At 39.1% G+C, this 10,852-nt stretch overlaps 1 protein-coding gene across 1 annotated transcript; it reads left to right on the forward strand.

The window, feature by feature from the left end:
• The first annotated feature begins 337 nt into the window (after positions 1–337).
• On the forward strand, positions 338–4,903 carry LOC130140363 (GDSL esterase/lipase At1g29670-like). Its single transcript, XM_056319494.1, has 6 exons — positions 338–676; positions 958–1,082; positions 2,443–2,682; positions 2,800–3,029; positions 3,111–3,208; positions 4,680–4,903. The coding sequence occupies exons 1-6, from the start codon at positions 439–441 to the stop codon at positions 4,901–4,903; spliced, it is 1,155 nt and encodes a 384-aa protein (XP_056175469.1). The 5' UTR covers positions 338–438.
• The last annotated feature ends 5,949 nt before the right edge of the window (positions 4,904–10,852 follow it).

A 10,852-nucleotide genomic window follows, 5' to 3' on the forward strand; every position in this document is an offset into this window, starting at 1 on the left:
TCGCTAGCGACTTTGGAATTACTTCACGTGGAAACCTTTTATTTACAATTTTTTCATGATTCAGGATACGAGCACAGAAACCCGACCATTTAGAGGCCTCTGATTGGTGGATTACCTACAAGCCCCATAGTCCAATTCAGTCTAGAAGACTTTTGGCTTGTGCAAATAACCCTGATCTAAAACATGTAATATTTGAACAAATCTTCAGTTTACAAGTTAGAATTCGCGCCTCAATCAATGACCAATCTTGAGGCATTTTTCACCTCAATTTTTCCAACTCTTCCCCATAAATAGCAACTTCTTGCTTTTAACTTATTAACCTATCTTTGCTCAGCTTGCTAAATCTTTCACTAAATTCTTCACGTTCCGCTGTTTCTGAAACACATAATTCCCCGATCACAATTTTCTTACTCATTTTGATCATACTTTCTCTGAGAAATGGCATTTCAGTCCGACTGTAAGTTGATTATGCTTTTGTTATTGCTAGCCCTCAAGCAGCTCATCGCAAAGCCATTGGTACCCTGTTATTTCGTGTTCGGGGACTCCGTGAACGACAATGGCAATAATGTCAACCTTCCTTCTGCCTTTAGACCTGTCTTCTTGCCATATGGGATCGATTTTCCCGATGGACCAACCGGAAGGTACAGCAATGGTCGGAATTTCGTTGACGTCGTAGGTAATTTACATACCGTTTCTTAATTATATCGTTACCTTGGAGGTCAACATGAGAGTGATAAGACGTTTTTGTTTCAGAAAGAGAAAATTTTCATTTTGTACCAAAAAGAAGTATGAACAAGACGTAACCGGAAATGTGCATTTGCAATGCAAAGGTTCTCTGATTCTACTTATAAATTTCCAGAGAAAAAAGGCTCTAATTTTACTTGTGTTGCTCTTTTTTCAGCGCAAGGTGAGTGGAAAATGAGCATAATCTCACATCTCATTTTTTTTTACTTGCAGAGCAGTTCTTGGGCTTTGACAGCTTTATTCCTCCGTATGCAAATGCAAGTGGTAGAGATATACTTCAGGGGGTCAATTATGCCTATGCTGGTGCTGGAATTCTTGATAGAACTGGGAAGCACTTGGTACATTTCATTTGAGATTTAATTTCTGGTCAACTTTCTTGTTTCCAGAGTCAATTTTTGTTCAGATTGGATCCTCTAAAGTTTACCCTCTTGAACTGTCCAAATTCTTCTTTTCATTTTTACCCTCCCCCTATCTCTCACACTAATCTGTTAGAGTCGACGCGCTGCCATCGTCACTAAGGCTCCATCTAGACCCTCTGAACCAATGCAATGTGTCCTTCCCCAAGCCTAGTCCACCACTGCTGCCCGCTGTGTATCTGCGTGTTTGGCCAAATCGAGCTGCCAGGGAGGCTGCGACCACATATTTAGGTTTGCTAGCCTTGGACGGCCCCAAATCTAGGTCGACTGAGGTTGGGTGCCGCCAATGCACGTAGCAGCCACCATGCGTGTCCTTCAGAGAGAGAGAGAGAGAGAGAGAGAGAGAGAGACGGTGGTGGGGTGCAACGGTGGCTATGGCAGAGGGAGAGAGGGGGTGGGAGAGCATGTTGGAGTATTCTGGGTATATGAATAAATTTCCCCATTATTTTGGTTAGTTCGATATAACTGACTAAATTTAGGGAATCGCTATCCATCGTATTTTGGCATTTTGACATTAGTCACCAATCCATCAACCATTTAAAATCGGCAAAAGGACACTATAAGTGCCATAACTTGTGTACGGAGATCACTTTGGTGCCATAACTGTTTTTCGGATCACTTTGGTGCCAAGTCGGAGGAAAAAAGATCACTTAAGTGTCATAAGTTTTTTTTGGATCACTTCAGTGCTAAAATTTTTAAAAAACGATCACTTAAATGCTAAATTTTTTTAAAAACGATCATTTAAGTGCTAAATTTTTTGAAAAACAATCACTTAAGTGCCAATCTCCGGCGAGCCACGTCAGCTTCAGAAATTAATAAAAAAAATGCCACATCGGATTTCCGGCGAAAAATTGTGTACGGCACCGGAGTTGGCACTTAAGTGATCGTTTTTCAAAAATTTTAGCACTTAAGTGATCGTTTTTCAAAATTTTTAGCACTAAAGTGATCCAAAAAAAACTTATGGCACCAAAGTGAGCGCCGTACACAAGTTATGGCACTTGTAGTGTTCTTTTGCCATTTAAAATCAAACTTAGATCGTGGAATTTTGGACCATGCAACGCAATTACGTTGTAACATGTAAGCACCTAACTATTAAACTATTCTAGTTATCGAGGTCCTCGTATGTAAAGATCCAAAACCATCTCATCAAATTTTCACATATTCCATTAACATTTCCAAGGTATAAGGAATTGAATTTATTTTTTCTTTCGACAATCAAGTTTAAACTATACTTGTATGAACATTATCTGTGCATAATTTCTTCATATATTCCTTTTTACAGGGTAACGTAGCAACATTTACTGATCAACTGAAGCAGCACCAATACACAGTCTCAGAAATTGCAAAGATTTTAGGAGACGAGAACTCGGCTGCATTTCATCTAAAGAAATGTTTATATTACGTCGACCTCGGCAATAACGATTACCTCGGAAATTACTTCGGTTTTACCAATCTCAGTCTGCAATACACTCCTGAACTGTATGCCAATCTTCTCGTTGAAACATATTCTCGGAAGATGAAGGTGTTTTTCGTTATCTATCGCTTTTGCATTGCGTTCAATTTCTAGAACTTCTGTCGCCTTTTTCTTCTTTTTATTTCACCACTAAAACTGACTGAAAGATTGTGCCTTTAATTCCAGGATTTGTACAACTACGGAGCGAGGAAGATGATCCTATCAGGGGCAAACTTGATTGGGTGCACACCATCTGTATTGGCCCACAGTCCTCCAACGTTTTCGCAGTGCATAGGCTATGTCAATTTCGCTATGCGGATATTCAACGACAAGCTTAAATCTCTCGTCGGTGACTTGAACAAGCACTTTCCTGATGCTAAATTCACTTATCAGGACGCTTCCGCCGTTTTTCAAGAGTTACTAGACAACCCATCGTTATACGGTATCCAAATTATTTGTGTTTGTTGGATGATTTTCTCATCAAATTTTCTTCGTAGATTTTATCTTACGTATGTCATGTTGAACGTGTTCGACTTATCTGCCACCGTCGAGAATGTTAAGCTCTCCGGTGCTGAAATGATGTCAAAGTATTTGGGTGAACAAGTCTTTATAACGTTGGCACTAGAAAGTATAAACGCAACAATTCCAAGTATCTAAGAGTAGCTTTGATTAGAGATGACTTATAACCCTTTTCCTCTTTCATTTTCAGCCCAAAATAACTTGGCAAACGAATTTGGCGACCCCTAATCATTGTCAAGTTTCTTGAACATTAGTGGACTTGACTAGAAAAAATTAAGGCTTTTTCACTATGCGGTTATTAAGAAAACATAAAGAATTCTCTCCACACTTTTGTTCATTTCCACTCTTTGTGGATACGGAAGTTATGAACTCATGTGAACAAAAGTTAAGAACAGAGTCAACTAGAGGTGCTGTCACTATAAGATTATTGTTAAGTCGACCGGCAATGTAAGAACATCCTTACACATTAGCTGTTAGAAAAACGATATGTATATTTCAAGTTAAATCTATAAGTGAATTCTTCCACATGTCGACCATCCACCAATAAATGTATCAACACTATTTTACACTGATAACGAACCTAATAAAAATCCCTTACTATATACTGTTAAATATGTCTTGAATTTTATGTTTTCGGTTCGGTTTAACACCCGATCCGACATATTTTTGTGCGACCCGAAAATTGAGATTTAGTTCGTGACGTGGAGAGTTGGGCCGATAGGCCCAACTCGTAGCAAGTGAACAAATCTCTATGGCGGTCCGCCCGAGCTGGAGCAACGAACCAATGTTTCGGGGGGTTCGGGGGCGTAGCCCCCGAGGAAAAATTTCGGGAGCACTATTTATACTGCGGCTAGGTTTTCTCATTGAAATATAGAGAGAATTTTGTTTTCGGAGAGTTTTGTGAGCCGTGAGCTTTTGTCGTTGTTTCGACTTCTGAAAACTGTACTCTCTTTGATTATAGTGGAATTTTGTCTTGCCTCGCCCGTGGACGTAGATCACGTTGTGATCGAACCACGTAAATCCTCGTGTTCTGTGTTTGCTTTTTTCCGCGTTTGCATCAACATATACCAGAGCTATTTAACTAATAATGAGGAAGCGCATATTAAATAGGCAGATTTTGAACCCATGAAGTAGCTCACTAACATCACGGCCGGCCCAAGTAAGGCGCAAGCAGAAACCCAGATGAGTAGCCCCGGACATAGAATCGTTTGCATTTGGTGGTGAATGAATTCAACCGGAATGATGCATCTAATTCACGCACTTAAGTTCGGTTCTTAGTCACTAAGCCAACTCTCTAACGGTTAAATCGCCCAACAATTTCAGTAATACAGTTGGTGGAAAGGAAAACTCCATAATACATCTCTTGACCCAATGCTGTCCAACTCAAAACTTGCATTTAATAGTCCAGAAGACTTGCCCTTGGTCAAATTAATATACATTCTAGGACCATGTCTTTGGCTAACGTCTTTTTCTTTTATAAGTATCTCTATTATCAAGCTCAATGAGGAATGGGTGGACAATTTCTTGTCAATTCTTGTTAATTTCAGGCTTCAAGGTCACAACAACCGCTTGCTGTGGACACGGACGGAAGCGTGGTAAGATCAGCTGTCAGAAATACCAAATCCCATGCAAGAACAGGGACGAGTACTTGTTTTGGGACCTTGTCCATCCTACTGAAGCCGCCAATGTGGTCGTGGCCAGCAAATTATTCAGCGATGAAGCTGAACTGTTCACTTACCCATTCACCATTTCCCAGTTAGCCCAGCTCTAATGCTTTGTTGCTTGCGGTTCTCCCGTTTCTTGCCATTTCCATTTTCATGTTGTCGTTTCATCTCGTGAATCATGCCCCTCCAGTCCAAGATCAATGCATTGAACCGAGGTTATGCCTCGCAATAACAACCGCGTTTTTGAATTTCGAAATGTGATTCATGGAGAGATGTATCGCGTTATCGTGATGCAAGGTTTCACTATTGAACGTGCGATTTACTTTCTCACACTATTCTTGTGCCATGAATCACTTGCAGAACGAAAGGGTTTTTGAGGGAGGTTTTCCTTTCGGGTGGCTAGTTCGAATGTTTTCAAACATGAGATCGTAGGGGAATGTTTATCGGTAAAAGGATCAATTCATATGCTGTCATTAAATACGCCTGACCCACATCAATTAACAATTCATGTAAAATCTATCAAAATAAAGAAAAGTCACCATCATTGTATAAGGAAATTAGAGCATGCACAGCCATGTAGACCAAAACAATGAAAAGTTGCCTAAAATGCTCTCATAATGAAACCAAAATGAATAACTACTAAGCAGAATGAAACAAAATAGGCCATTTTGGATCGTGATGTGACCGACCAGTCAACGAATCCGGTCGCGTCTTGTGAGATTTTTTAAAATCCATTTGTTTATCATGCTGAAGTTTTGTATTCCTTATAAGATTGTCCCAATGACCACAAATGTTCTTCTTTTCTTTTCTTTTTTTGTATATAATCTAAAGATACAGACCTAGAAACCTACTATCTGAAAGCTCATGAAACATCACACAAAATCTATGAACTGATTAAGTTCAAGCCTTACAATCTAAGGATTAACACAGCTGGTAGGGGCATTAATGAAATTTTAGGAACTGGAGGTTACCTGTTGGTATCTCATTAACTGGGCTCGTAGAGTGCTTCACGAGCGTCTAAATGAGCGAGTTACGTGTCTATGTCCTTGAAATATATAAAAAAATAAATGAAGAATGAATAATGGAAGATAAAAAAAAGAACCAAAAAAATAAAAAGAGAATAGTCAAGATGAATTAGGGAAGTTGGCGTAAAAGGCTATAGCCAAACTAAATGGGACACCCATATAGGTGGGGCTGCTTTTGGCTAACAAAAGAGTACGCTTGGCCTCCGTGGTCCAACTATCCAAATTGTGCAGCCAATTAGATGAAATGTTGTGGCTGTCCTTTAGTCACTTTTCGGAACCACTCTATATTGAAATCTGCCTATAGGTTTAGGATGTCCGAAGCCTATTTATCACAGTTTATGTACGTGCATATGTGTCATTCTGAAACATATTTCCACCCCCATCAAACATGAACTTCTTTTATAGTGACATCGATGAAATCATCGACTTCTTTTGTGACCGGCAATGCTAAAGATAAGAACTTTTACCGTGTTTTCTTTGCTAGGGGTTTGGAATTTGTGTATTGAATATTTACACAAATGTGACTCGTGCATTGAGACTCCCTTTACTTTACAAGAAATATGATATTTCTAGAAAATAATTTTCTAAAAGTCATTTTTATAAAAATGGCAATGTTTTTCCTAAACTTGATTGAAATGTGAAAATGAACTAGAAATTATTTTCCTTTGTTTTGTAAGGAAAACTTGTTTTTATTTTCTCAAAGACATATACTATTCGAGTTGCTAGTGACTTGGGCACGGGCACAGGCACTGAGGTCCCAAGCCCGACCTCTATGGACCCGGCTCGGCCATGATAGGCCTCAGCATGGGCGTCGAGGACCCAACCAAAGGCACTGGTTTCGAGCCCACGGATATTGGGCCTGAGACACCGTTCCCCATGCCCAACTCCCTAATGCCTTGACCTAGGTACATCGAGGCCAAGTCAGGTCTACAAAGGCCAGGTGTGGGACCCTAGCGTCGATGCTCAGGTCCTTGATGCTTGGACCTTGGCTCATGGAGGCCAAGGCTGAGTCCGTAGTGATTCGGCCCCAGATCGTGGTGCTCATGCCCAGGAACCCAGCAACCGGGCCCGAGATCTCGATTCCTAGTGCCTGTGCCCAGATTCCCAGCACCTATGCTCGGGTCTATGGAGCCCCAAGCCAGGAACTCAGTGCTCGTGCTCGGTTCCCCCTCGCCAAGGTCCACAAAGGTCGAGCCCAGAATAATAGTGCCCTAGCCCAGGTCTTAGGCACCTAGGCCCGGGCTTATTGAAGATGGGCTTAAGACCCCAAGAGTGTTCGATGCTTGAGCTTGACGGACTCGAGTCCGGCCTCAATGGACCCAAGCTCAGGCTCCAAGGTTTCAATTTGTGTCCCGAACATGAACCGAAATGAATCAAAACACTTTAAATCATACATTTTCTTCCTCCAGAGAACACCCTTCAAGAAAGTCTCCCTTACTATTGTCTTTGGCACCTCGACTCGACTCGACCTAACTCGAACCAACCCGAACCGTGTTTTCAGTTCCAGTACTATACAATTCTAGTCATGAACACACATGTACCAAACATATTCGGGTCGGCTCGGGTATCATGGAAACCCAAACCATTAACACCCCTGCTTAAGATGGAAAGAGAATAGGAATTTTTTTGTTTGTTTGTTATAACCCAAGGGCACGAACATAGAGGTCCGGCTTTTCAAAGACTCAATGAGCATCATACAAGCTCCGTAAGCCGAATAAGTCCATGCCATTCATATGTACATATGACCCTGACCTAAAGAAATTTGCACGTAATTAGTAGGATTCGCATAAGAAATTTCCAAATCTTGAATTGCCAAATCCCCTAGCACACTAATAAATTGCGCCGGCCTTGGAGGTCCAAAAAGTAGGTATTTTCCCTAGCACTATCGTGATGATAAAATACTATTCAAATTATTATTAGGCCCATAGTCGGTGTAGAACTTTCCATACTGATTGTTGGACGAATATAATGTGTTTTTTGAGTTGCTTTGGCAATGGAATTCTTCTACATGCCAATCATCCAACTGTATGTGCATGAAACATGTTTTACATCGATAATAGATTTAACAAAAATCTATACTTTCAATAGATGCCCTAATACAAGTCCGAAAAATCTAACCTTAGTTTCTTAAGTAGTGGCAACGGGCCAATTGTGCTAATTTGGTCATGTATTTACTCAGATTGGGATTTTTGAGCGGCCCACCAACCATTGCTGGGCTCAAGTTTGGTGATCACCCTGCAAATACCTCTAAAAGAACCAGAAAAATCATTTCTTGGATTTGTAATAGAAAAATGATTAAGTGACGGTCATTAATCTACTGTGAGATTAATAGCATATTTTGAACCACAAAAAAATAAAAATAAAATAAATATAAATTATTTTGGGTTCACTTATTTAAGAATTTGTGGTTCACAACATGCTGTTATTTTCATAATAGCCAAAAAACTGTTATGCTAGCAAAGCCATTTGTAATACATGCTACCCTAACACATATGTTCACTCTGTGTCTTACGGGATGACACTAAATCTAGAGCGGAACAAAAAAAGAAAATGCTCCGTGCCTAGTGGACAGAAATGAAGGAGCTACAGAAAATAAGAAAACTTGTGTGTTGAGTAAGATTCAATATGAAAAAGAAGTCACACATAAAGAGGATGAATAACTTAACTTTGAGATCGGCATAGTTTGTTGAGATTTTGGAGAAACTAGAGTTTACATGTTCGAATCTCATTATTACATGCAAACTGCTTTGAGTTTGGACTACATGTATAGGCCGAAGCTCTAGTCTTGATCGGTTTTTAAAATTTGTAGGGTGTTCATGAGTCTCTAGGTCAATAGGTCTCTGTCTATATCCCTGAGATATAAAAGAACTACAAAGTGAATAATGGAGATTATAAATAGCAAAAAAAATGATAGAAAGGGAATAGTCAAGATGAATAATGGAGGTTGGCATGTAGCCACACTAGAGAGGACACTAATAGGTGGGGCTTGCTTTTGGCTAACAAAAATGTTGGCATTAGCCTCCATGATCGACAATCCAAAGTGTGTAGCCAATCAGATGAAATGTTGTAGCCGTCCTTTAGTTATTTTTTGGAACCACTCTATATTGAAATATTGCCTTTACGTCTAGGATATCAAATGCCTATCGATCGCATTTTATATAGAACGGAAAGTCAAGTGATATCTATGAAATCATCAACTTTTATTTTTCATTGGCAATGCTAGAGATAGACAACTTTGATTGAGTTTTCTTTGCTAAGGGGTATAGAATTTTGCTTTTCTGAATATTCAACTTGTGCATAAAGTGATTGAGTCAAATAAAATCTTGCGAAATCATTTTGTAACGAAATTAATGAAAAGCTTTTTATATCTTTACGTCTTGTCTTTGGAAAAATTACCAAAAAAGTCATATTCTATTTCAATTATCCAATTCAATCATAATTTTTTTTTGCCAATTGAGTCCTAAACATTTTGCAATTATGCTAATTCAGTCCATATGACCAATTTTGGGCAGAAATCACTGATATTGACACCGGTCATCCTACGTTGGTGCAGCCAGCCGTCCTACATGGCCAGCCATCATGGGGGCTAGCGAATCACGGAGGGAAATAATGAAAAAGGAATGAAAAGAAGAAAAAATATAATAAAAAATTCGTAAAACTATTTAAATTTTTTTTTTAAAATGTCAACATTAGTGATAGCCTTCCCAGCCGTACCATGTAGGACGACCGGTGTCCACGTTAGCAATTTCTGGCTTAAATTGGCCGAATATTCTCGATTGGTACCAATATAAATATGTTTAAGATTAAATTGGTCCAATTGAAATGTTTAAGACTAAATTGGGTACCTAATATAATAGGTTTATGACTTTTTTGGTACTTTTCCCAGTATATTAAGAGATAAATCATTTCTTTATACAATATCATATGCTTAATGGAACTCTTAGTCTTGTGATTATCGCAACCTCCCCGAAGCGGGTGGACCATCTAGAGGTTGGCTAATGGATTAATAAGCCTAGACTTAGCTTGGGCTCTCCCAAACCCATATTAATTTGCAATTTAAGTTTAAATTATTTAACATGCCAAATCATTTTCAATTAGAAGTCACCACTAATCTATTTTTAGTGGGTCGATTAGAAATCCAAGTAAAGTATCGAGAGAATTAGTTTACTCCTACGGAACAAAGATTATAGGTTTGGAGTTTTGATTACGCTAGATTACTCTAACGTCATTTCGGTACCTTTTCTCTTTTATTTAAAAAAAAAATGCTTGGCAAGCAGCTTGAATTGATCTTAAATATATCCACTAACATGTGAGTTAATTATGCAGGTGCACAACCATTAATGAAATACCCAATAATCAAAGCAATGAATAAATTGCAGGGGTAAGGGAGAAATTTGCTTATTTGGAAGCAACATGAGCATCTACCGGGTTAATTTGAAAATCACATTCTCAACCTAAATATGATTTCTTTTGGGACACCCTCAAATTTCGACCCTATTCAAGATGTAATGAATGATATTTCATCAATGCACAATGAGTAGAATTAGGTTCTAAATTGATTCTTGAATCATTCCAGGGTATTCCAAGCTTTAGGAAAGGCGAATTAAGACTTCGTTGCGCGTAACCAAAGCACTCAATCACGGATTGACAATTCGACCATAAGGATAGTTGAAGGACAACCATAAGCCATTTCAAGCCGATCCAGGAATGGTTATAGACAGATTCGACAATAATATAGAATCGAATTGCGGGTAATTCCGCACGATTACTATATTGTTTTCGAACGACACTAGACCAATCCCTAATGATCGTATGCTTCAAAACTGGCTATTAACCCCTCACAATTACATAACAACCGAGAGTCATCCATGGATTGAGAATGCTTAAATGCAGATTGATTTGGAATCAACTACGGGTTAAACGCACGAAACCCCTAAAAGCCGTCCATTGTTCTAATTATGCGAAAGACGCATTTGAGTGATTTTAACCACGAATTCTAATCCAGTTGAGGGTATTGAACTCTAGAGGATT

This window comes from Syzygium oleosum, unplaced genomic scaffold, assembly GCF_021117445.2.
Source record: "Syzygium oleosum isolate NSW1041296 unplaced genomic scaffold, Sole_v2.1 Sole_v2.01, whole genome shotgun sequence".
Lineage (NCBI taxonomy): Eukaryota > Viridiplantae > Streptophyta > Magnoliopsida > Myrtales > Myrtaceae > Syzygium > Syzygium oleosum.